General features: G+C 57.2%; 7 protein-coding genes across 7 annotated transcripts; 1 reads left to right on the top strand and 6 right to left on the bottom strand.

Moving 5' to 3' along the window:
• Positions 1-1,993: 1,993 nt before the first annotated feature.
• On the bottom strand, positions 1,994-6,126 carry C8Q71DRAFT_853251 (uncharacterized protein; the record flags this gene model as incomplete). The annotated part of the gene is made up of 9 exons (XM_047926920.1): positions 1,994-2,050; positions 2,113-2,751; positions 2,822-2,857; positions 2,918-3,024; positions 3,082-3,552; positions 3,599-4,706; positions 4,761-4,910; positions 4,960-6,007; positions 6,059-6,126. The coding sequence occupies 9 exons, from the start codon at positions 6,124-6,126 to the stop codon at positions 1,994-1,996; spliced, it is 3,684 nt and encodes a 1,227-aa protein (XP_047783770.1).
• A 540-nt stretch (positions 6,127-6,666) lies between these two features.
• On the bottom strand, positions 6,667-9,545 carry C8Q71DRAFT_734149 (uncharacterized protein). The gene is made up of 3 exons (XM_047922384.1): positions 8,902-9,545; positions 7,940-8,840; positions 6,667-7,888 (listed from the first exon to the last, which is right to left on the bottom strand). The coding sequence occupies exons 1-3, from the start codon at positions 9,123-9,125 to the stop codon at positions 7,028-7,030; spliced, it is 1,986 nt and encodes a 661-aa protein (XP_047783771.1). The 5' UTR covers positions 9,126-9,545; the 3' UTR covers positions 6,667-7,027.
• A 19-nt stretch (positions 9,546-9,564) lies between these two features.
• C8Q71DRAFT_217691 (3-oxoacid CoA-transferase) lies at positions 9,565-11,842 on the bottom strand. Its single transcript, XM_047917078.1, has 11 exons — positions 11,577-11,842; positions 11,410-11,523; positions 11,294-11,348; positions 10,918-11,244; positions 10,790-10,864; positions 10,477-10,738; positions 10,333-10,421; positions 10,214-10,272; positions 10,102-10,160; positions 9,979-10,042; positions 9,565-9,928 (listed from the first exon to the last, which is right to left on the bottom strand). The coding sequence occupies exons 1-11, from the start codon at positions 11,758-11,760 to the stop codon at positions 9,639-9,641; spliced, it is 1,578 nt and encodes a 525-aa protein (XP_047783772.1). The 5' UTR covers positions 11,761-11,842; the 3' UTR covers positions 9,565-9,638.
• Position 11,843: 1 nt separating this feature from the next.
• Positions 11,844-14,572, bottom strand: C8Q71DRAFT_217652 (3-oxoacid CoA-transferase). The gene is made up of 11 exons (XM_047917077.1): positions 14,093-14,572; positions 14,012-14,035; positions 13,866-13,955; positions 13,760-13,814; positions 13,382-13,708; positions 13,268-13,328; positions 12,944-13,216; positions 12,797-12,885; positions 12,680-12,738; positions 12,565-12,623; positions 11,844-12,511 (listed from the first exon to the last, which is right to left on the bottom strand). The coding sequence occupies exons 1-11, from the start codon at positions 14,319-14,321 to the stop codon at positions 12,158-12,160; spliced, it is 1,620 nt and encodes a 539-aa protein (XP_047783773.1). The 5' UTR covers positions 14,322-14,572; the 3' UTR covers positions 11,844-12,157.
• A 154-nt stretch (positions 14,573-14,726) lies between these two features.
• C8Q71DRAFT_853255 (actin depolymerizing protein) lies at positions 14,727-16,055 on the bottom strand (the record flags this gene model as incomplete). Its single annotated transcript, XM_047926921.1, has 6 exons — positions 14,727-15,016; positions 15,072-15,125; positions 15,185-15,278; positions 15,331-15,663; positions 15,712-15,890; positions 15,950-16,055. The coding sequence occupies 6 exons, from the start codon at positions 16,053-16,055 to the stop codon at positions 14,727-14,729; spliced, it is 1,056 nt and encodes a 351-aa protein (XP_047783774.1).
• Positions 16,056-16,148: 93 nt separating this feature from the next.
• C8Q71DRAFT_217764 (FYVE-domain-containing protein) lies at positions 16,149-19,309 on the top strand. Its single transcript, XM_047917079.1, has 9 exons — positions 16,149-16,189; positions 16,265-16,414; positions 16,468-17,857; positions 17,918-17,981; positions 18,046-18,336; positions 18,389-18,446; positions 18,494-18,564; positions 18,624-18,822; positions 18,873-19,309. Exons 2-9 carry the CDS (start codon positions 16,373-16,375, stop codon positions 19,170-19,172), a joined length of 2,415 nt encoding a protein of 804 aa, XP_047783775.1. The 5' UTR covers positions 16,149-16,189; positions 16,265-16,372; the 3' UTR covers positions 19,173-19,309.
• C8Q71DRAFT_217777 (RAM signaling pathway protein-domain-containing protein) lies at positions 19,196-22,916 on the bottom strand. The gene is made up of 7 exons (XM_047917080.1): positions 22,561-22,916; positions 22,398-22,509; positions 22,243-22,335; positions 21,940-22,193; positions 21,359-21,886; positions 19,913-21,302; positions 19,196-19,850 (listed from the first exon to the last, which is right to left on the bottom strand). Exons 1-7 carry the CDS (start codon positions 22,797-22,799, stop codon positions 19,446-19,448), a joined length of 3,021 nt encoding a protein of 1,006 aa, XP_047783776.1. The 5' UTR covers positions 22,800-22,916; the 3' UTR covers positions 19,196-19,445.
• Between the last annotated feature and the right edge of the window lie 14 nt (positions 22,917-22,930).

A 22,930-nucleotide genomic window follows, 5' to 3' on the forward strand; every position in this document is an offset into this window, starting at 1 on the left:
CGCACATCTCTCCGCCCCGGCCTCTCCAGCCCTTCGCGTGCCTCCGCGATCATCAGCCCTCGCGCATCCCCCTCGGCACCGGGGTCTCGAGGACAGGACTGGGTCGAAACGCTGCCACCGCCAAAGCTGCAGAAGGGCCTGTTGCTCGGCCTCCCCTTGGCCTTCGGTCACATACTTTCCAGCCGGCACTAGTGTGGACGAGGCGTTTGTGTCGAAACGCCCGCACCCTTCGGTGTCGATCGCCCGTCTAGGAAGGTCCCGTGGTTCGCTACCGTCGTCTCCTCGAGCGCGACACTCCGAGCTGTGGCGACCGCTCAGCTAACCACTCAGCCTCACCTCGTCTTTCCCCCCTCTGTGACCTCCAGTGGTCCCGATTGTCCGCGCCCAAGCTATTTGCGCCCGGACAACGCAGAGATGCGTGTGCAAACATCATCGGTACACGCCCGGTCTGTCGGAATGATGCCCCCCGATGGGCGAATGTACTGTACGTACGGCCGTTCACACAACCACCTAGCAACCATGCGTCTCCTCTCCCAACGCGGGTCCGCGCGACATCAATGTCACACATGGCTTGCAAGCCCATGCTCCTCGGCGACTCTCCCAACTGTCAGCGGTGTGATCGCGATCCTCCAACGTCCCGCCTCTGAGTCTCTACCTCCCCGAAAACGAAAGCACGCGCACCTCGCCCTCCATCGATCACAAATAAGTATCCTCCTATGCTATAGCTACACGCCGCATCCGCACACTCGACGTTCTTACGACTCCCTCCGCACTGCGACCTGCCGCCTCTGCCGGTAGCACAGTCTATCCATAGCCCTCCTCGAGGCGCGGAAGCTCTCAGAGGAGACCCTATCATGATCCCAGTGTACGCTTCGACGGCCGTCACCTCGTTCCCGGCGCTGCGCTGCCGTACGGTGCGTTCTCCCGAGCTTCGCTGCTTCACTTGCGCTGAGGTATACATAGATGGCTAGCGCGTATGCACTGGCTGAACGTTAGACGACTTGTGTGTGGATAGCGAACGCGCATGCGTCGTCCAGGACTTATCGAAGGAGCGTGGCTGCTGTATCTGTGGCCGCGATATCGATTACTGCAACGTCCCAGCTAAGTAGCCCGGAAGCATATCATCGACCAACCCGGATGTGTGTTCGAGCTTATATGCATCGCGCGGCAGCACTGTGTGTTTCTCCCACCCTCGCTCTCACCCCGAGCTGCGCAAGTAGCGGTCGTGCTACTCACCGCCAGCTGCCTGGCAGGTTAAGGTGACATCTGTGATGGGCCAGCTCTTTGACGTGGGTCACTGAGTTGTCGTCGCTACGAACTCTAGATCTGCTTCATGCAGTCGCATCTCCGCCGTCCCATGTCCGCACATATGTACGACCTGATTGAGGCTGTCTCCTTACCGTCCCCTCTGACTGATTTTGATATTCGCTAGATGAAGCGAGCTTCTGCACGTCAAGGGGGGACGTTGCTTGTCATGGACTTTCAGGGCTTCCTCGCTCAATATCAATAACGGTCCTGTCCTTCCTCACTTAGAAAGGCCGTACACAACTGCGGGGTCCACCGAGGAGCCTCGATGCGCCAATGATGAGTATCGACGAACCGCTGAAGCCATAAAACGATACATGCCGTGCCGTGAATGACCTACTTGACAGTATCTGACAGCGTGCAGAACAGGCTCAGCGTGTATGGTAGAAGTGCCTCCGAGTCAGGCTAGTATCAATTCAAATCCATTGCAACTCAATCATACTCTTGATGTCGATGCTAAAGGTATCCGGCAACCGCGGGCCATTGCTAGACAGAAAATACGCTGTGCGTCCAATTCGTCCACTGTAGTTCATTCTCGGGATGTTCTGCGTCCCTGGTCGCCGCGCTCGACAAGTATTCATTCAGTCGGGTGAGAGTAGGATATATAGAGATCTACAAGAAGGAACACATCACTATTGCACGTCTAGCACAATACATCCGTCATACACAAAGCGATTCAGAGAGTCAATCACTGCTGCTGCTGGTACGCGTTATTCTGCGCGTTCTGGGTCATGCTCGCAGCATTCTAGATTACCACCATGCCGTCAGCAACCAGTACGCTCAGCCACAACCCACAAAAACACTCACCCGCAACAAGTTCTGCAGCTGCATCGTATGTTCTATCTGCTGCTCCTGCGTGAACTGCGTATTGTGCATCGTCGGAAGGGTGTAATACCCCAGAGTCGTCTGGCGCGGCACGCCCTGCGCCATCCCCGCATGCGGCTGCGTCGACGACGGGCGCGAGGAGCCCGCCGCGCCGTTCACGGGCGTCGCAGACGTGCGCGGCGGCGACGCCTGCTGAGGGATCGCCGGTGAGGAGCTCGTGGCCCGCGCGGCGTACGGCGGGGAGAGGTGCGCGCCGTTCATCGCGCTCGACGCCGCTTGAGCCTGCGCTTGCGCTTGCGCCTGTGCTTGTGCGGCCTGCGCAGCCTGTGCTTGTGCGAGGGCCTGCGCGCGAGCTTGGGCTTGGGCCTGGGCCTGCGCTTGGGCCTGCATGAGTTGCGTCGGCGAGAGGCGGCTGTTCGCTAGGGCCATTGGGTTGGACAGTCGTTGTTGCTGCGATATGCCGACCTGCGTCCGGATCTGGGGGACTTGCGGTGCTTGCTGTTGCGGCACTCCGTTGGCCACGGGCCTAGGCGTGCTATTCGGAGGCGGCTGTTGGGGTTGAGGCGGCTGCCCTTGCTGCTGCTGCTGCTGTTGTTGTTGCTGTTGCTGGAGCAGTTGCGCCTGAAATAACACGTACCAAGAATAGTCAGGAACGCGCTGCGCTACGCATGAACATCCTTGTCACACCAACCTGTTGTCGCTGCTGGGTTTGCTCGCGCACAAGGGTCTGTTGATGAACAATCAGGTCATTCTTCCTTCGCACCTTGATGTCGCGGGGCCCGCGTACCTCTTTCTCATGTTTAATACGACTAAGTTCCGCGGGCGTGTACCGGGGCAGCTTGTTGTACTGGCCATGAGTGTCGTGAATCGCCGCAGGCTTGCGTTGCGTCGCCGCTGAAATAGTATTTGCGTTGAATGTCTCATCAATCATAACGGACAGAGAGGCCGTACCATTTTGTTTAGCTGAGGCTTCCTTCTTCTTTATCGCCTTCCGGATTGCATCGTGCATGAGGGTATGCCTTCGCTTCTTCGCGTCGACGCCCGACGAGGTCGCCGTATTGGCAGCCAACGAAGCAGCAGCATTGCTCGCTGCACGCTTGTATCGCGTCGTCATCTGCGTCGTCGTGGTCTGCGTACGACCATCGTCTGCACCGGTGTCAGACCTGCCCCACCGCGTGTTCCAGCGATCGAAACAGTCCGCTGCACTTCTCTTGTCCGTAGCTATCGTCACCCGCGATGAGTTGAACGCATCCGTGATCAGCGCCCAGTTGTTCGGGTACATGTCAGCGAACTGCTTCAGGAGTGCGTCGTCTTGCGGAGTCCACAAAACGTCGGTGGTACGTCTGCGAGAATCTTTGGATCCATGAGGAAGGAGCGACAAGTGCGAAGAGGGAGAGCCAGCTTTCAGACCCTCGAACAGACCTGCAAAGGTTGAGTTACCTTGAATACTTTCATCCAAGCCACTTACTGCATGAACTGTCCTCGATTGTCCGAGACATCGGGGAGTCATAGTCCAGTGTCACCGGCATCTCCTCGATTGTCTCCCAGTGATCGCCACTCCAATGGGACGACGGCTGCAGAGCACCAAGCAAGGTCGGCTTCTGAAGCATGAAGTCGCTCATGGGCGTCAACTTGCTGTACAATGTATCGTCAATGCGTTTGTTCGGGTCGTCTTTGTCCACCCGCGGTTTCTCGGACTTCCTCCTGTCGAAGACTATTCCAGTTACCGGCTCCAGCATGCCATAGGGCGTAAGGTCGGGGAAAATGGACGACAGATCGGCGGGGGGAAGGTGTGTAGCGTGATTGTGGTGTGCGTTGTCATCCGTCGAGAGCTCGGTCATGCCCTTGACGAGCTCGGCGTCATCGAGGTCGAGCACCAACTTGTCCATTTCCAGGCTCAGGATCTGGTCACGTAAGGGGCCGTACGCGCTGACATCGCGCCTTGCCTTGGACTTTGAATACGGTGCAACGAGTGTGGGATCCTTTGAGTGCAGCTTCATGGCTTGCAAAGCGTTCTCTTCGTGCTTAGGGTCGACAAGAGACAGGCCTTTTAATTTCTGCGGAGATGGTGTGTCGCCGTCGATGTCCATGACCTTACGCTGACTCGAACTCTCAGGCAGGCGTAAGACAGAAAGATCATCATCGTCCTCTGTCTTAGGCCTCAAGTCTGCGGGACCAACCTTGAAGGAGCTCGGACCAGGATCCGGATTGGAGCTCCCTTCCACTGCGTCTCTCGCCAGGTTATCGGGAGCGAGGGGGTCGTAGACATTAGCCCTGTCCTTGTCCCCTTCATCATCGCTTTCGTCTTCGGAATCAGAGTCGTTAGCAGGAGTGTTGGTTTCTCTGGAATCAGCTCCGCGGTCGTTATCCATGTCGGGGATCTCCACATCGTCGCGTAGGTTCGCATCCTCGTCCTGTTCCTCCGGGCGCGGCCTCTTCCAGAGTACGCAGATGCCACGGCGCACGCGCTCCTCCAATGACTGTGCCTCGTGCCATTCCATGACAGCATGAGCGAGGTTGTACGCTAGCGCAATCTTCCATCGTCGTTCTTCACGGTAGTCGATGCGCATCCATCTCTGCCAAGGAAGTTCAGTGGACGTCTATGTGGTCGCTGAAGTCACTCGACTGACCATCTCGTCCATGAGGTAGTCCCAGTGAGATTTGGCTGTTCCACCTAGAGTTCTCTGCTTCTTTGGCTGGCGATAACTCCATCCACTACCCTCCTTCAGCAGCTCGACTCGTTCCAAAGTGCGGATCAGTCTCAGCTCTCTGTAAGCAACCTGGGTGCACTGTGAGCAACAAAGAGAGCGCGCAAGATGATGTACGTACATTCCAGTCGTGGGTGCTTACACACTTCGTCGCCTTCGCGAGCTTTTTCCAGACCGGGTTGGCACGAACAAGAGCTCCCCACTTGTGTATGCCGATTGGTTGCCAATCATCCTTCTTGGGTTCCCCCTTGTCACCGCCCTTCTCATGCTTGTCTTTGTCTCGTTTCTTCTTGTGCCGACCGGATACGCCCTTGCGCTGGAATTCAACAGGGAGGACACTGAGAGGAGGCAGCGAGTACTCCTGCTTGAAACGAACGAAATCCGGAGGCAGCCTCGGTTTTGCAGGTGACGCCGGAACCTCGCTCGTTGTACCCGTGTCAGAAACGAAGTTGAACGAAACGACCGGGGCCGCAGGAGGAGGGGTTGTAATGTACTCGAGCCGTCGCTTTGATTCGAAGGCAGGACTGGGCCTGGAGGACTCAGGCGGAGAGGCTTGCAACAAGTGAGAGACTGTGTCGGACGACGTCTCGTCGACTCGCACGTCCTCCTTGAAGTCTTCTTCGGGTTCACCACCGAAAAGTGTCATGGGCTGCGTTTGGTCTTGTGCATATGGGCTTCCCACAGAGCGTGGGGAAGGAGAACGGCGCAGTTTCTCGGGACGCAGGCATAGCTCGTCTGTGGAGGCTGACAGTGATCTCGGCCGTGAATTGTGGGAGAAGTGCGAACGCGAGCGAGAGCGGGAGGGTCCGGAAGCAGACTCTTCCGAGGACTGTCCTGAGGATCGCTTCCGCTTGGTGCCTCGCTTCACGTCCGAGTCCGAGCCATACCCTCGGTCATCATTAACATTCCCAGTAGGTGGAGGGCTGGTGCCAGCGCTGAGTTCCATCCATTGTTCTCCGTCGTCCATCAGCACCCCGGCGATAGTGGCGTGCTCTGGTTGGTCAAGGACCCGAGGAGAAACAGGAAGTTCAGATATTGTGGATTCCTCAGCTATATCCTGGACATGCGGATTGGACTCATCGCCTTGAGGGCCACCATCGTCAGCGGCGCTGAGTTTGTCGCCAAATATCTCAGCATCGGTCAAGGAAGCAATGCATCCAGTATCCGGGCTTGAACTGTGATCAGCCAACCAAGAATGCGCGCACAAATGCAGCGCTCACTGTTTCTGCAGATCGAATCTCTCCAGGAAGACCTGCAAGCTCTGCCCGTCGCCTGGCTCGACCACCATAGCAGAGCCTAAGTTCTCCCTCTTCTGCATAAGTTGATACATCTCCTGCAATAACTGATTCCGCCGCTTGGAGATTTCCCTGTGGTATGCCGTCCAACATCTGTGATGTGTGCAGCGGCGCAAGGAGACTTACTGCAACTGTAAGAGACGGTCTTCTACTAGAGCCTCCGCCAACTCAGACATTGTCTAATGTTGCCGCGATACAAAGGGAACCAGGGATACGGGCTACTGGGCACCCTTCCAGAGATTCGGCGTGTGGCCGACCGGGAACGGCAGCGAGAGCCGCAAACAAGGGCAAGAGTGTAGAAGCTGCTCACTCTAGGAGACGACAAAAACGCAGGACGTGTAGTGAGTCCTGGGCCACCAGAAGCACAGAGAGGCAGGCACTCGAAGACTCGAAGGTGAGAGTACGAGAGTAAGAGTTGCAGCCACCGTACGGCGTACTGAACGCTCGGGACTTGCCGAAGCGGCACCTGAAGATGCTTTCCCCATATGGGATCTGTAGAAGTTGAACGTCTTCAGACTCCCGCGTTTGCTCATGCGCTTGATGTTCTGCAGCTAAGTAGAGGTTGGAAGTGTTCCGCGTGAAGATGTTAGACTATAATATACTTCCAGGTGCATTCTGCCCAGGTGCCAGACCATGACAGAGCGAATGCCGCTACTTAGCCAGCTGCTACTACTTGTTTCAACACGGAGATCAAGCCTCCGCTGCACAAACCAGGCGCATAATAAGTGGTGTCCGTGCGCGCAAAGACACTGTTCACTAAATGACGACTACGGGTATCGGGAAAAATGCATCTGTACGTACAAGCGAGGGCAAACATAAAATAATGAGTGCGGAAACCAGGAAGCAATGATGTGGTGCGAATGTCCAGCCCTGCCAAAGAGTTCTCTGCAGCTATCAGCCGCTCCCCTTCATCGACGAGACCGAGTCCTTCCTCCGCCCAAAGCTCTTCAGGCTCGCGGTGATGCTCTTCCGCTTCTCGCTGGTGGGCGTCGTGTCCGCCGCGGTCGGCGAGGCCGGCCCGTTCAGATCAACGTCCTTGAGTTCCACCGACTGCGGGTCGTCAACAATAACAATGTCGTTCTGCATCGAGTCGTCAACCGTACCGGAAATACCTCCACCGCCGACGAGGCGGATAGGATCTTCAGGCTCGACGTCGTCCGCGTGTATCAAAACTGGAGAGTCTTCGCCTGAGTTCGCAGATGACTCCAAATCGACCGTTGCTGCCACCAGCGGGGCGGGGGCAGCCGGTGTTGGCGTAGTTGGTGATGTTGGCGTAAGCAGATCAGGTATTGGTGCTGTGGGCGAGGTTGCGTGTATTGTGTCCGGCGAATCTGTTAGCGACCTCGAGGGAGGGGAAGGCACGCGAATAGACTTCAATGGCGGCGATGTGGCCGACGAGAGGGGTGACGCTTTAGCAGGAGGTGACGATACGGAAGATGCGTCGAACTCCCGTATGGCGGTGCCCGCTTCGATGTCGTCAGGGAGCTGTCGTGACGCGAAGATGGGGGAGTCGATAGCTTCTGGGGTAGGCAGCTCTAAGGGCAAGGGCGCCGGAGGTTTTGTGACTGAGATAGTCGGGACAGATTGCCGGGTTGCTGGTTTGCTCTTGTTCGTGGCGTTGCGGAGGGGTTCCGGAGCCGCAGTCAGAGCCGTCGTCTCCCCAGATGCGTCTGAGAAGACAGGTATAGGGACCTCAGCGCCGGAGCCGCCAGCCCCAACTAACGGTACATGATCGAGTGAAAATCGCTCCATCCCCTGCGAGAAATGTTACGATCAAAGCGGTGTAAAGTAGACGTTTGGCCGTACCTTGCCCTTCTCCCATGGTGGGTATGCATCGTTTGAGTAGAGTCCGGCCTCTTGCCACTTTCGTACGCTACGGTCCGCCCAAGCTTCCAGGACACGCCATCCTTTGTACTCGCCTGTCATCCGCAGACCGCCAGTGCCTGCGTCACCACCGGTATCACCCTGTCCACCGCCAACACCGTCGAAGAAGTAGCTCTCGTAGCCAATGGAGTCCTCGCTACCTTCACTCCCGTCATTGGTCGATCCAAGCTCATAACCCTCCCCACTCTCGAGATCGTCCACGAAGCCCGCAAGCCACTTGCCCCATCCGCCCTCGCCCTCTCCTCTGAACATCACGACCTTGGTGTCAAAGTCACGCCCAAAGACAATGACCTGCCCCGACTTCCCCTCCTCATCCGGGGTCATGTCGATACCGATATAGTTACCAGTTTTGTCCGTGGCAAGCGGGATCCAACCCCTGCAGGTGTACTCCCGCTTGACCCATTTCGGAGGGATCGACTGCATAACCTCTTTTAGGCGCTGGTTTGCCCCCGTACTCGGGTCGTCGTCGACTTCTCTCCAGAAACTCCACTCCTCCAGGACGTCCTCCAGTGGGAGTAGCGTGAGGCCAAAGAACAAGCCCTCCGAACACCCTGCTGCGGACTCCGCCTCCTGCCCGTCGACACACAAGTATGAGTCCCGCACGGCCGTTGGCAGGCGCATGCCCAGTGTCATCTCGATCTGCTGCAGGTCCTGGGGGAGAATACCGTAGTTGAGAGTGTCCCCCAGCTCCGGGTACTCGCGCGAGAGCCATCGACGGAGGCGATCCCACGTGTGCGATAACGGAGGGTATGATGGCAGAGGCGGCAGGGAAGCATTGGAATGGAGGGGAAGTATCGAGGATTGTCGTGACCGTGTACCGGTACTAGGGACGTCGGTCAAGAGGCATTGAGCAGTGGCGGGCACAACAGCGGAGATATACATACGGAACATAGTCGTAGGACCCCCGCGACGAGGCCGGCGGGTACGAATACGAGCCACTACTTGTCGGGGATGTGAGCATCTCTGCGTTGAAGGCGTCAGGGTGTGGATGGATGCCGGGCGAGGAAGTCGGCAGGCTGAAGGCGTCATGTGTCGAGGACATGGCACTAGCCCTCCGCGAGTTCACAGTAGTCTTCGAAGAGGAGAATAGGTTCGCGAGCCAGCTCATCTCTGCAGAACTCTGCGCTGCCAGCTCGGACAAACGGCGCGTCACAGTAGAAGGTGCGTGCGAGGCAGTGGTCGTCAGTTGGACTGTAACCTGATATGGTGGAGCCAGAGAAGTCGGCAAGCGTCGAGGCGATATGCAACGAGCCTACGCGTAGCGCCGGGTCGGAGACCAGCTTTTCCGGGTGTCCGCAGGTGCGTCCGTGTGTAGGCGGGGGTGCGGAGGGAGAGGTCGAGGGCGACGAGGGCGACCGTTGGGAGAGAGAGCGTGAACGGTGAGTTTCGACCTTGAGGCAACGCCCGGACGCAACCCGCTTTCAGATGCACCGACTTTCCATCGCAGGCCCCTCAGCCACCGTCATGTCTCACGCGTCCGCAGCATCCTCCCCGCACAACAACACTGCGGCAGCGGCCTCACCATGCCCAATCAACGCCCGCCACGCTCATCATTCCGTGCGCTCCTGAAATGCTGTATTGCGACGATAAATATATGGCTATTGCTACACAGTGTGCTGCTCTAAAAGGTACCAAGGTTCGGCGACACCTTGAAGTCGCAGCCCGTCTTAGACTTCAGCTCCTCCAGTGTGAGGCCCTCCGCAATGTCAAGCAGCGTCAACTCGCCCGCCTTCCTGTCGACATCGAACACCGCAAGGTCAGTGACAATCATGCTGACCGCGCGCGCACCCGTGATGGGCAGCGAGCACTCCTTCACGATCTTCGGCGAGCCGTCCTTGGCGCAGTGCTGCGTCAGTGCAATGACCTTCGTCTTGTCCGGGTTTGAGACCAAGTCCATCGCACCACCAATACCTACGCGACGTCAATCAAGACTCTTAGTGGGTCGCAGCCTTCGGACTCACCCTTCACGAGCTTGCCCGGAATCATGAAGTTCGCGATGTCGCCCGCCTGGGAAACTTCCATGGCCTGTCCCACGAGCTATTTCAGCAAAGATCCCCGCGCACACTGAGAGAAGAACTACGAACACCAAGGCAAGTGACGTCCATGTGTCCACCACGAATCATGTCGAACGACTCAATCGAATCTGTTCCGGTATAAGTCACAACGGAGCATGACGCTGTTAATGACCGCGCTCACCGAAGCAGGAGGCGCCAGGCAAAAGCGTGGTAGTCTCCTTTCCGGCGTTGATGATATCACTGAATTGATAGGGACACCGTCAGACACTGGCAGTCGGACGTGATCAGCGAGACACGTACGCGTCGACCTCGTCCTTCGTCGGGTAAGGGCCCATGCCGAGAATACCGTTCTCACTCTCCACCCAAACGGTAACACCAGGCTCAAGGTGCTGCAAGCACATCAATAATCTGTTCTCAGAGGCTAGATGTCCGCTTCACACGTACCTCGGGGACAAGGGTAGGGACGCCCACACCCAGGTTGACGTAGAATCCATCACCGATTTCCTTAGCAGCCCGCTTGGCAATCTTATGCCGCCAATCGTGTGCTGCCTTGTCCTTGCTCGCGCCACCGTCCTGCTGCGAAAGCGACTCGCTTTCCTGACGGAGAGCAAGGACCTCAATCGCCTTGGGCTCCGTAGCCTTGACTATCCGATCGACGTAAACACCAGGGACATGAATTGCGTTGGGCGACAAGCTTCCGACAGGGCTTTTGGTAGAATGTCAGGACTTGCACTATCGCGACATAAACACTACTCACACAATCTCCTCGGCCTCGACAATGGTGAGCTTCGCATTCCGGGCCATAACTGCGTTGTAGTTGTTCGCAGTGTATCTAGAAGCACGTCCAATCAGCGGACACTCGTGACGCAACAAATCTGAATCTACCTGAAGACCAAGTTGCCGACCTCATCCGCTTTCCATGCGTGCACGAACGCGATATCACCAGCAAGTGCTGGCTCAACGACGTATCTCCGACCATTGAATTCCATAGCCTCCTTCTTGTTACCTGGGACCGCGACACCATGCTCCATACCTCCGGGGTTGTACCGAATCGGAATATCACCCCGCTCGACGGCGGTGTACGCGCCAGTCGGAGTGAGGACCGCAGGGTAACCCGAGGCGTGTGCCTTCAGGCGGGCGACGAGCGTTCCTTGGGGTACAAGCTCGATGCCGACCTCGCCCTGCAGGTACTTCTGCTCGAGGAACTTGTTTCTGGAAAGGCGTCACACGTGAGCTACGCGGGAGAAACGGAAGCACTCACCCGCCAAGGTACGAAATCATCAGCTTCTCGAGCTGCCCGGACTGCACCAATCTCACTGCGGGGAGGCGTAGGTGAGGCCCGCCATCCGATCTAACACCGCTCGTGGTCGGACGTACCGAGGCCAAGGTCCTTCGCACCGGCATTGTTGGACACGGCGGTGATGTTTTTAACGTCTTTCCGGCGAGTGAGGGCTTCGATGAGAGTTTCTGGGATACCGCATAGACCGAACCCTGCGAAAGGATGTGAGATGGGCGTCTGTGGCTGGGCGTGTGCTAGGACGGACCTCCGCAGAGGACGGTATCGCCGCTCTTGACGTCCTGGATAGCCTCTTCAACGGAACCCCATACTTTGGTCTTCTTGGGTATGGGGGCATCCTGGACGACCGTGTAGAAGCGGACGCGCGCCGCGACGAGGAGAGGTCTGCGGAGGTTGCGGACGGCGGGTCTGCTTGACTTGAGTGCCCACATCTCGTCTGGGGTGGATGTGCGACGCGCGCAACGGGTCGAACGAGCGGGGAACACGCGATGCGGGGTGGGAGAGGTGGAGAGACATTGCGGAGAAGACTTATATACAGAGGTGCAAGAACGTATTCCAGACGTGAGCCGGAGCACCGGCCTAGGGAACCACTCAAGCCGGGTGCGAGCAGCCAACCAGCACACGGCCGTCACGTTTGGGTCACGACGTCACCTCGGTTCGCCCGACGGACCTCGCTCCCGGCGCTCCGGATTGCGCCCTCGCGGCCGAACATGGCCCACCCAGCGGCCTCCGCACAACACTATCGCCCCTGCCCCATGGGGTATATGTTCTTTCAGCGTCGCGGACATCGAAACAGAACATCGTATCCAGGCAAAGCAGGAACAGTAGTTACATCGACCCCAGGTGACTCGCCACCGCGAAGTCGCACCCCGTCTTCGCCTTCACCTCGTCCACCGTCACCCCCTCCGCAACCTCCGTCAACGTCAGCTCGCCCGCGTGTCGATCCACGTCAAACACCGCTAGCTCCGTGATGATCTGGCTGACTGCCCGTGCCCCAGTCAGCGGCAGTGCGCACTCCTTCAGGATCTTCGGGCTTCCATCGCGCGCGCAGTGCTCCATGACGGCAATGACCTTCGTCTTGTCGGGGTTAGAGACAAGGTCCATAGCCCCTCCGATGCCTTTGACCATCTTCCCAGGAATCATGAAGTTGGCAATGTCACCCGCCTGGGACACCTGCATGGCCTGCGATCGAGCATCAGCTTCTCTTCTCACAAGGCACATCCACCGGTACTCACTCCAAGGATGGCAACATCGATATGGCCCCCTCGAATCATGGAGAATGATTCGTTAGAGTCTGCGTCCGGCGTCACCATGTTGCCTTCATGTGGTCAGAATGATCAGGTAACATACCGAATACCGAGGCACCAGGCAGCAGCGTAACGGTCTCTTTCCCGGCGTTGATTATGTCGCTAGTCAGCCATGGTAAGCATATCAAGCCGGATTTAGAGCGGACGTTGTACAACTCACGCATCGACCTGCTCCTTAGTCGGATAGGGTCCCATGCCCAGGATGCCGTTCTCGCTCTGCAACCACACTCGCACGCCCTTCTCTAGAAACTGTCGGCAGAGCACGCGGCTCGGTCGGAGTGCAGAAACGTACAGCGGGGTCACTTACCTCTGGTACAAGAGTCGGCATCCCGATGCCCAGGTTGACGTGGAACCCGTCCTTGATCTCCTTTGCGGCGCGCCTTGCTATCCGGTGCCTCTGCTCCTGTGCGACCTTCTTCTCTGGGGTGAGCGGCTGAGAGTCCTCTGACTGACCGTTCGTCGCAAGGGTCATGATCTCAATTTGCTTTGGTGCGGTCGCCTTCACGATACGGTCGATGTAGATACCAGGTACATGGATGGCATTAGGGGAGAGAGAGCCGATCGGTACAATGTTCTCCGCCTGCACAGTGGTCGTCAGCGCACCAAATGTCATAGGTAACTCAAAACATACCTCAACGATCGTGAGTTTCGCGTTTCGCGCCATTGTTGCCGAGAAGTTGTTTGCCGTATATCTGCATCATACCATCTCAGTACCCTCACACACACACGGGCACACGGAACACACCTGAAAACACAGTTCCCGACTTCGTCCACTTTCCATGCCTTGATGAATGCAACGTCTGCCGCAATCGCCGGCTCGAGCACGAAGCGCCTCCCATTGATCACCCTCGCCTCCTTCTTGTTCCCAGGGATCGCAATACCCTCCTTCAGACCTCCCGGCTTGTAGCGGATCGGTATCGTCCCGTGCTCTACCGCTGTTGACGCGCCGGTCGGGGTGTAGAACATAGGGATGCCCGCAGCGTGGGCGTTAAGCCGGCCGACGAGCGAGCCTTGGGGGATGAGCTCGAGCGAAATCTTGCCCTCGAGATATAGGGACTCAAAGTATTTGTTCCTATCAAGTGGTAAGTGAGAAGTAAAGTGGGTATTACACGGCATGACGCACCCTCCGATATACGAGGCCATCATCTTGTCGATTTGTCCGGAGTGTAGCAGCTTTCCTGACGCCTGATCTCAGCACGTAAGTGCACAGCGGAGTGCTATGTACATACCGAGTCCATTCTCTCCTGAGCCCGCATTATTGGATACTGCCGTCAAGTCCGTCACCTCCTTTCGCTTCGCCAGAGCACCGATCAGGGTGTCTAACGGACCCAGTCAGCCGACGCGTACCCAAGCAAAGCCTGCGCATCCAACCAACCTGGTGTTCCGCACAGACCGAAGCCTGTATTATGGTCTAGGTTAGTCGATGAGAACCGGGGGATAGTGGTAAGAAGCGCACCTCCGCTCAGCAGGACATCGCCCGACTTGACATCTCTGACCGCCTCGTCAACCGAGTCCCATACTTTCGCCTTGTTCGGGACAGGCAGTTCAGCCTGCGTACCACCAGCACTATAGCACCTTACGCGCAGCCGCACAAGGACAGCTACAGACGGCGCACCAACGCGACAAGACACAGACGACCTAGGCGCCAACCGCGCAGAACGTGCAGAACGCGTCGCGGCGAGCATCTCGGAGGAGTAGGGCAGCGCGACGACGGCGACAGAGAGGCTTGCGCGCTCGACCGCTGCGACTCTTATAGCGGATGGGAGGCCCTCTGACGGCGCATATGCGATGGGTCATTCTGTTCTTGCGCCCGGGATGGCACATGTGACGAACAGAGCTGCCTCAAAAGGCGACGACTTCAGACTGCCTCCCGAAGACAGCGGCGGCCTTGCGTCGGCCGCAGTGCCGATGTGCGGTGAGGCTTGCCATCAGGATCTTTAACTGACACGCCTTGACACTGTGACGCTAAATGCAATTCGCTGTCTACAGTACAAGCAGTATGTACAAGTTGTGTACATTTCCTTCCGCCGGCATCTCATTTGGGGCACCGTCATACCGTACAAATAGCAGCTCTTGGTGTACAGTACAGCCTACCGCTTCCTACCAGGACCCTTGGGACGCGCAAAGGGCTTCTTCTCTTCCGATTGAATGGCAGGAGCTGCTGCTGTGGCCGCAGATCCATCGCGCCCCAGCTCTACGGCAAGGTACTTTTCGTCCAGTTCGCTAGGATCTGAGGTTTCGATCTTGCGTGGTACAATGGTGGCTTCATTGCCCGCTAGGTCTAGGACCCTCTTCGCGTCCAAAGTGGTTGTGCCGACTCCCGATGAGTAGAGCATACGATTCTTGACAGGCGACGAGGAAGGGCACGAGTATATAAAGACTTGCGAACGCTGTCAGATCCTGACGCATCGACGAGACTAGACACGGCGACATACCTAGTTCTCGCTGTGAAGAGGTGAGCGACAGCGGCAACGCGAAGAAGGCATACGCTAGAACATATTTATGTCGGAAATGTGGACAAAACAGGAACGTCGGTCGGCGGGCTTACAAGGCTCTGAAGATGGCAAAGAAGAGCCCAGTTGCTCTACGGGACAATCCGTAGCGGACGATAGTATGATCGTCTCTGACGGTGCATCAATGTGCTAACAGCACAGTCGTCAGCAGGTTGTGCTTGTTCTGATGGACTGGGCTCACCAATACCACCAGTGAGATGCCCGACCCAGATGCCAGCTCCTTGACGGCGCCGTCTGCCTCACTCGACCACTTGAAGCCGACGCCCGAAGCTACATGGCTCCTTCTGGCATTGCTGCCCTCGTAGGTGTAACTGCCCGCCTGCCGCTCAGCGGCTTTGACAGCCTCGATCTCTTTCTCCCTCGCACTCATTGGCTTCGGGGCCGCAAGGTGCTGCTTATGCTTCGAATACGCGTCCGCAGATAGATCATCCTTGCTTGTCGCAAATATACTATCCGTGAAATGAGCTGCGCCAAGGGACTTGGTAAGGGTCGTCCTTGTAGCAGCATACAGCATCTGGCATAGAGTGAGGACACGGCTCAGGATACTCATCGCCATCCATACCTTGTCTCTCACTTTCGCGGTGTCAGGCACGTAGTATATCGCCAGCCATTCCGAAGGAGGGTCATCAAGCCTGACAAGCACATAGGCAGGGATATCGGCCTCCACAATAGTGTTCAACCTATCCAGATCCTGCTCGAGAGTCCCGGAGGGCGCGATGGTCTCGTCCGGTTGGAGAGATTCTGGTGCACAGCAGCATGAGTTGCGCGGACAGTCACATAGGGATGGGACTGTGCGAGACCATTGCGTATGGAGATCTTGAGGAATCGGACGTTCTGAGATTCGATTGCGCTTGCGAAGACAGAGGAGAGCTCTTCTGAGACGGCGATGCCTGTGGGAGCAGACATGGTAGTTTGTGGTCAAGCTGGACGACGCGCGTGGGCACGAGTACTCGGAGACCGCATGACCGCGCGAGCCGGTGGCGCGTCAGGCCAGGTCGCGTACACAGTCGACCGTCCTCCCACTTCGACCTCCAGCGTAGGTGAGTGCCCTCTGCTGCTACTTGTCTACCAACAGCAACAAACCTCGCGTTTCCATCCCTGTCTGCTGCCTGTAGATCTGCCGGGGAGCAGCGGCGGTGACAGCTGGTCCGAGCTCATCGCCTCCATTACGGCTTCACGAATATTAGGTTACGATCCTGTGGTCCTCGACTTCAACGACCGCCATGACCTCGCCTGCACCTTATGTTCCATACCAGCCGTACAAGGTGCGCGGCTGTTCAATCTCACTTGATTGCACACCTGACGATTCCTGGCACAGTCGAAGAGACATGCGCGAAATACCTCAAATCAGTCTGCGTCTAACAGCGCAGCCTCGCCGCAGCCGCGTCCTTCGTCCGTGGTCAGCAATGGATTTACAAACAGCGAGCCGGCCTTCCACCAGAGGACGGGAAGCCTGACAAATGCTGAATCTCATGCACGCCCCAGCTCGTCGCCGACTGGGAGAGCTGGCATGTCAAGGCCAGCGTCCATGTTTGACACTTTTCCTCAGGCTGCTTCCGGTCATTCCGACTCGACCATCTTTTCCTTTCCTGTGCGAAGTACCAGCGTCATACATAACCCTGCACCGGAAGCTCCTCCGACACCGTCACCAGTGCCTTCAGTCGCGTCCCCTCCGCCTACTGCCATTACTTCACTACACACACCTACGTACCTACCGTCTCCCGGGAAACCGCCAACCCCTTCTGTCGATGGATCCGACGAAAAGCAATTGCCGTCTACGCTATCTGTGGCACCCGCTGCGGTGATCTCGCCATCGCTGCCGAATGGCGGCACGTCTTCATCGTCACAACCAGTTGCAGGGCCGTCGACTTCTGTCGCTTCGACTGATGCACCACCGCCCTCCCCGCGGAAGACTTCGACATTCCGCCATCTTCCGTTGCGCAACCCTAATGCGCGGCCCCCGCTACCGTCATCCCCACTGCGACCAGCAGAGACGCATTCGCGCACGCCGTCAATGGCCTCCACGCAGTCACGACAACTCGAGCCACCTCCAATCGCGCACACGCCCAGCCAGGGATCTTCCGGTACTCCCTCCCCCTCTGTTACAGCTGCGTACGAAAGAGCATTACCCGCAGTTCCGAGTCTTGACATCGCACCGAGGCAGACAAGCTCGCCTGAGGATACCGTGGTGCAGACGCCCAGGACTCCGACTTCTCCTTCGCCAGGTACCCCACCTCACGTACACTCACTAGGCCCATCTCCTAGACCTCAAATGCGTGTGTTGTCCCCTGCACCGGGCCCATCTACAACTCAACCGCCATCTCCTGCTGTGCCTCAATTTGGACGCGAGCGCTCTATCGCACGGTCTCCCGCGCCGTACCGCCCAGGCTTCCAACCTAAGGGCGTATATCGTCCTCGTACAGACGAGTTCGTTGAAGCGCGCAAGGCGAATCGTGACGTCGGGCGCATTGAGCGTACCAGGCTCGAACGACGGTTTGAAAAGCTCATGCATCTGCATTTCCCATCTGAGTCCCAAAAAGAGAAGGAGAAGCTGACAAGTGACAAGCGTCCACCTCCACGTCCCAACAAGCGGTTATCATCCATCTTCGAGATGGACTTTTCGGAGTTGCGGAGTAAGAGCGCGAGCGACTTGTGGAGGGATGTCGTTCAATCTCAGGTTGCCTCGGGAGGCAAGAACGATATTCGAGGTGAGTTCGGCCTGTTCTACCCGTGTCGGAAGGCCGTAATTTGACAATGCGTTCAAACAGCTACAGAACAGACCATAACGCCTTGGGAGGATGATGCCTTGGTGACACATTGTCCCCTCTGCAAGTGAGTTCACCTTTATCACCAAGACGTCATTTGTAGGAAGGCCTGACACATTCATTCGCTTCAGCTCAGCCTTCCATCCTCTGACAAATCGCAAACATCACTGTCGCCTATGCGGGCGAATCATATGCTCGTTACCGGTCAAAGTCCCACAGCGTCCTCAGCCTTGTTCCCTACTGTTCGTTGCTGACTCGAACACGGGCCGCATAGAGGAGGTCAGTGAGGGCGTGGATTATGGGGTACGCCGCCGGCCTAGTGCAACACCCCAAGCGAGAGGTCAGAAAGAGGAGAAAATGAGTGAGGACGAGAAGTTCCTCAAGGGTGTGCGGATATGCCGGGACTGCCGACCAGTATTGCTGTGAGCACACTGACTATTTGGAGTTGAAACCCGGTCTCACCACACCCGGCAGTCGTGAGCAATACAAGCATGAGTCTCGCAGCATACCGATTTTCTTCAGGCTCTACGACGTAGGTTCTCTGCAACATATTAGGCGCCCGCTCACGAATCCGCTCAGGCTTTCATCAGCCTCGAGAAGGAGATTGAAGATTCGTTGCCGCAGTTCCAGGAACTCATGCTTACGCTGAGGTCTGTGACTGTGCTCTTACCTTGTTGTAATGTTCAGAACTGATGACGGCCGACTTCAGCAAGCGCGAGCAACCTACGCCGGAGGCTTCTGCGGCCCGCAAGAGGCTGTTGGAGGCCTTTGGGCAATATGATGCTCTTGCAAAGCGCATACGACAACTTCCCACTGCAGCTGGTCCTGGTAGCTCGCAGGACCGCATACAAGCGGCCATCGCCAGTCGTGCGAACCAGTTCTTGCAGAAGAACATGTTTCCACTTCAGGTATGTGCTGCTGACATCACACTGTGATTATCCCGCTCACTGTTGTACAGTCGTTACCGAAAGCAACCAACGGTACAAAGTCACCAGCCTCGACGACGTCGACGCCGGAAGAGTCCCAGATTGATCCCGATTCGGAACTCGCCCGCACTCTCCAACCACTATTGGAACAGGAAGCGCTGCTCGAGACGTTCGTCGAGGAGGCGAAAGCTCATCGGAAGTTCGAGGATGCCAAAACACTGAAGACCAACCTCCAGGAAATCAGAGCCGAGATCAATCGGATCGTAGCCAGTGCGGACGCGAGTGTGGCGGGAAACTCTCGGAGAGGATCAGCCAGGGCGAAGCATTCATAGGGGGGCACACCATCTAAATTCACGCATGGATCTTGACGCAACGTAGTCATTATTTGCATATAGCCTTCCGTTCCGGGGACAGTCGCTCTGCTTGCACCGTAATAATAGATGACCATGCCCACCGGGCTGCATTGAAAGAGAGATTACACTATGCGTAGATAACATGCAGGAAGGATTATATGTAGTGAGTGCTGCAAGCGTGAAGTGTCATAGATGGAATAATTTAGTTCAACAAATGGGCCCAAGGGGTACGTCGCCAGCGGATGGGCACCGCTAGCTCTGCACAGGTGTTGAATGGTCGATACCATCTCTTCTGGGCGTCCCAAATCGTGGCGGTGTCGGAATGGCGAATGTCTGGTGTGGTTGTGCGCTGTGTGGTGGGTCCCGCATGTTGGGGGGCCTGAGTTTGTTGGACTGCAGCGCGCTGCGACTGCGCGTGATACCGGCACTCAAGCTCAGCTTATCGTCCGGTACCCCGAGTGGACTCGGCGCAGCACCCATGGGCACCATAGGTGAATATGGCCGTGGTGTGGGCGCGGGAGAGAACGAGGAGACATGCAACAAAATAACGAATTCCTCGGTGGCACTGGTGACTTTCCCAATCTTGTTGCGCAGCTCAGCGGATAGCGGATGCGCCTCGATGTGCGTCTTGATAGCACTCGACAATTGGATGACCATCTGTCAACGGTCAGTGAGTCTGCTATGCTGCTTGGGTTGTTTTCCCATTGACGAGAACCTACCTTGGCAAAAGCGCGTGCGTCGTCATGGAGAGGCTTTGATAGCTTGTCCACGGATGCTGAACCATCCTGAAGTGCATCTATGTTCTTGGTGAGCCGTTCCACTATCTCCTTCGCCTTCGCAAGCGTGTCCTTCAGCTCCTCCTGGTCATCGTCCGTGCCCGCCATGATCTCCGCTATCGTCCTCCAAATCGTTGGCGCAGCATCCAAGGCTTGCTTCATCGCCTCGATGGCCTCGTTGTCAACCAGGGTACTTGTGTTCGACGGTGCCTCCATCTGCGCCATCTTGAGCGCAAGCACAGACGCAGACGGAAGCATAGACGACCCAGATCCCTGCCTTGAATGCACGGTGAAATACGTTTGGTTGACTCCCGCAGTGGACGAGCCATTTGCATGGTGCGAACCGTTCGCGGTAAGGCCCGAGAATGAGTGCCCCGACGCAGAGAGGGGCGTCATCGCATTTCGTCTTTGCGGGCGTGGCACGGGCATCGGCGGAGCAGCGCCGGTCAATACACCAGCGGTCAACGAGGGGACGATGTCGTTCGACGGGATCCACCTCCCCTTCTCGACATCCTTCGAGCTGAACGACCCCGCATGGCGGCGGGACATCCGCGTCTTGCTCTCGTCTGGGGTCGGCGGTGCCATGTTTTGACGCCGGCGCGAGTAGTCGAGAGGGGATGCGAAGGAAGAGCCATGAGCAGGGGCGGAGATCGGCGACCTTGAGGAGTCCGTCCCATGTCCGTTCGCGACGCGCGAGGCTTGAGTCTGCGCTGCGTACCCCTTTCCCACCGGCGGTGGCCTACCTTCCCACAGCAGAGGCCTGACGGCTTCGATGCGACTCGCCATGGCCTGCCACGACGTCGCAATTTCTGCCATCGCACCGTAGAGCGTCAACAGCATCTGCCGCGTATACCGCACGTCGTCGTGGGTCGCGAGCACCTTCAGCTGCAACGCCAGCACCCCCACCGCCTTCCCGAACACCGTCACATTGTCCCTGCAACTCTCGACCACCGCTCTGCACACGCTCGGCGGAGGCACTGTCCGTCGGCTCATCGTATCAAAGCGGTCGAGGGCGGTGATCAGTTGTGTCATGTAGACACTGGCAGGGTCCAGGACCTTCATGAGCACCGCGGATAGTCGTTCGTCGATTGCGTAGACGGTGTAATGTTGGAGGGTCTGATAGATCTGCGAGACACCGAAGAGAATGCCCCGCACAGCATCGACTAAAGCCAAGAGGTCCTCTGGAATCGTCTTCGATAGGTTGAGGGGGGTGAGTGCCGAGAGCCGTCGGAAGTAGGCATTGCGTTTCTGGTCCATGGCAGGTGCGGGCCGCTCTGGTGCTGTGGTTATAGGTGATGCTGAAGCTGGTTCGTCTGGCCCGCGATTCGGTGAGCTGTAAGGTCACTGATTACACCACGCAGAAGAAATAAGCAAGACTAGGCAACGAACCTGGACGCGCTATTGGACCCACTATGGAAGAAGAGGGGACGAGGAGGTGGTAAATCAATGTGGTCAAGGCTGGTAGTAAGTTGCAGTTTCGCTGGCCGTGCATCCAGTGACCCCTTCCTCACAGTCAGCGTGCTTGTCATGCTAGAGGTCCTAGAGGCACTGATGGCCTCGGTCTGGGTCAAGCCATTGGCGGCCAGACGCTCAAGGCCGCCACTGGGCGACTCCTCGTCCGCAGACGGGATCAACTCATCCAGGGGATACAAGGAATCCGGCGAACGCGAATGTGAACGCACAGAACGCGACGGCGACGGCACCGCGCTCCTTGTCGGGAAGCCATTGCTGACCTGCAGCCGCGGAGGCCAGTTCAAACGAGGCTTCGATGGCTCACTACTCGACTGGGAACGATCGAGCTGGAAGTATGTCGACAACTCCGACTCCACGGAATAAGAGCGGGCGTGGTAAGAAGCGGATGTGTGGAGTTCTTCCCTGGAAGACGAAGCCGCCGAGGTGGCTTGCAGGCTGTATTCGCTGCGGGAAGGTTCATGTGAATAGAGTAGGTGTGCATGTGACACCGTTCGTACCTGACCGCATCAGAATCAAGGAGTACGGAGTCTTCGCTCATCTTCCGGCTGGACGAGTTGTCTTCAATCCACCTCTGCAACCGTTTGATCCACTCTTTCATGGCCTGTGGGTCGTCCAGATTCTCAGACGAATCCATGACCGCTTTCGGTGGCCATTCGAGGGGGTTCCCATCGACCTTGAATAAGGTCAATTCCTGGAACTGAGTGAATGACGGAGGGAGTTTCTGAATTTTGTTGCGAAGGATAGAGAATACCTGCGACACTGTCAGTCAAGCACAGGAGATGTGGACCTAGGACACGGACCCGCAGGTTAACGAGAGAACCTGGATCACTGGGTAGACGTTTAATCTTGTTACGACTGATGTCGAGAATCTCCAAAGAAGGCATGACAGTCAACTGCGTTCAAACATACAGGCTTAATAAATACAACTTGAACGAACGGAGGCAAAGGCACGTACAACATGAGGAAAGACCGAAAAGTTATTGTTCTTGAGAACAAGGTACCGTAGGCGTGCAATGAGGGCAAACGCCATGGGCAGCGTGGTCAGACGGTTATACGCGAGCGCAATCCTAGCGATGCTGTGAGCAGTCTCGCCACAGTACTCGGACATGAGTTCATACCTCACAACCGTCGAACTGTCCCCCGCCTCCTGGCCTACGGCTGCAATCTCCTCTGCACCCGCCTCCCCCACATCCGTCAAGCCTTTGTGTGTGAAGTCGAGCGTGGCACTGTCATCCGAGGACTTGACGAGGGCCTCGAAGATGTACTCATGGCTCAGCACGACCGAATGCAGAGGAGACGAGGCGCCGTTTCTATAAGCATGGGAAGGAGTCCGACCATCGAGATCAGGGCTCAACATCCGCGTTTCGTGAGGGCTCGTAGGGGGCGTTGCCGCGCAGGAGAGTCGGACGCGACGGGGAGTGGACGGCGCGGACGTCGAGGGCGTGGTGTGGGCGTCGGGCTGGCGTCAGACGGCGGTCGGGAAGGACA

Source organism: Rhodofomes roseus, assembly GCF_022264815.1.
Source record: "Rhodofomes roseus strain CIRM-BRFM 1785 chromosome Unknown C8Q71scaffold_2, whole genome shotgun sequence".
Classification (NCBI taxonomy): Eukaryota; Fungi; Basidiomycota; class Agaricomycetes; order Polyporales; family Fomitopsidaceae; genus Rhodofomes; species Rhodofomes roseus.

Coding starts and splice junctions, on each gene's coding strand:
- C8Q71DRAFT_734149 (XM_047922384.1), bottom strand. CDS start 9,125: ATGAGCTGGCTCGCGAACCTATTCTCCTCTTCGAAGACTACTGTGAAC. Junction 8,841..8,901: donor GGGTCCTACGACTATGTTCC/GTATGTATATCT, acceptor CGACGTCCCTAG/TACCGGTACACGGTCACGAC. Junction 7,889..7,939: donor CACCATGGGAGAAGGGCAAG/GTACGGCCAAAC, acceptor CATTTCTCGCAG/GGGATGGAGCGATTTTCACT.
- C8Q71DRAFT_217691 (XM_047917078.1), bottom strand. CDS start 11,760: ATGTGGGCACTCAAGTCAAGCAGACCCGCCGTCCGCAACCTCCGCAGA. Junction 11,524..11,576: donor CGATACCGTCCTCTGCGGAG/GTCCGTCCTAGC, acceptor ATCCTTTCGCAG/GGTTCGGTCTATGCGGTATC. Junction 10,422..10,476: donor TCCCTACCCTTGTCCCCGAG/GTACGTGTGAAG, acceptor ATGTGCTTGCAG/CACCTTGAGCCTGGTGTTAC.
- C8Q71DRAFT_217652 (XM_047917077.1), bottom strand. CDS start 14,321: ATGCTCGCCGCGACGCGTTCTGCACGTTCTGCGCGGTTGGCGCCTAGG. Junction 13,956..14,011: donor CGGTCTGTGCGGAACACCAG/GTTGGTTGGATG, acceptor TGGGTCCGTTAG/ACACCCTGATCGGTGCTCTG. Junction 12,624..12,679: donor GCCTGGTGCCTCGGTATTCG/GTATGTTACCTG, acceptor CGCCGGACGCAG/ACTCTAACGAATCATTCTCC.
- C8Q71DRAFT_217764 (XM_047917079.1), top strand. CDS start 16,373: ATGACCTCGCCTGCACCTTATGTTCCATACCAGCCGTACAAG. Junction 17,982..18,045: donor ACACATTGTCCCCTCTGCAA/GTGAGTTCACCT, acceptor CATTCGCTTCAG/CTCAGCCTTCCATCCTCTGA. Junction 18,565..18,623: donor GAACTCATGCTTACGCTGAG/GTCTGTGACTGT, acceptor GGCCGACTTCAG/CAAGCGCGAGCAACCTACGC.
- C8Q71DRAFT_217777 (XM_047917080.1), bottom strand. CDS start 22,799: ATGTTGAGCCCTGATCTCGATGGTCGGACTCCTTCCCATGCTTATAGA. Junction 22,194..22,242: donor GTTCTCTCGTTAACCTGCGG/GTCCGTGTCCTA, acceptor ACAGTGTCGCAG/GTATTCTCTATCCTTCGCAA. Junction 19,851..19,912: donor ACGCACGCGCTTTTGCCAAG/GTAGGTTCTCGT, acceptor GACCGTTGACAG/ATGGTCATCCAATTGTCGAG.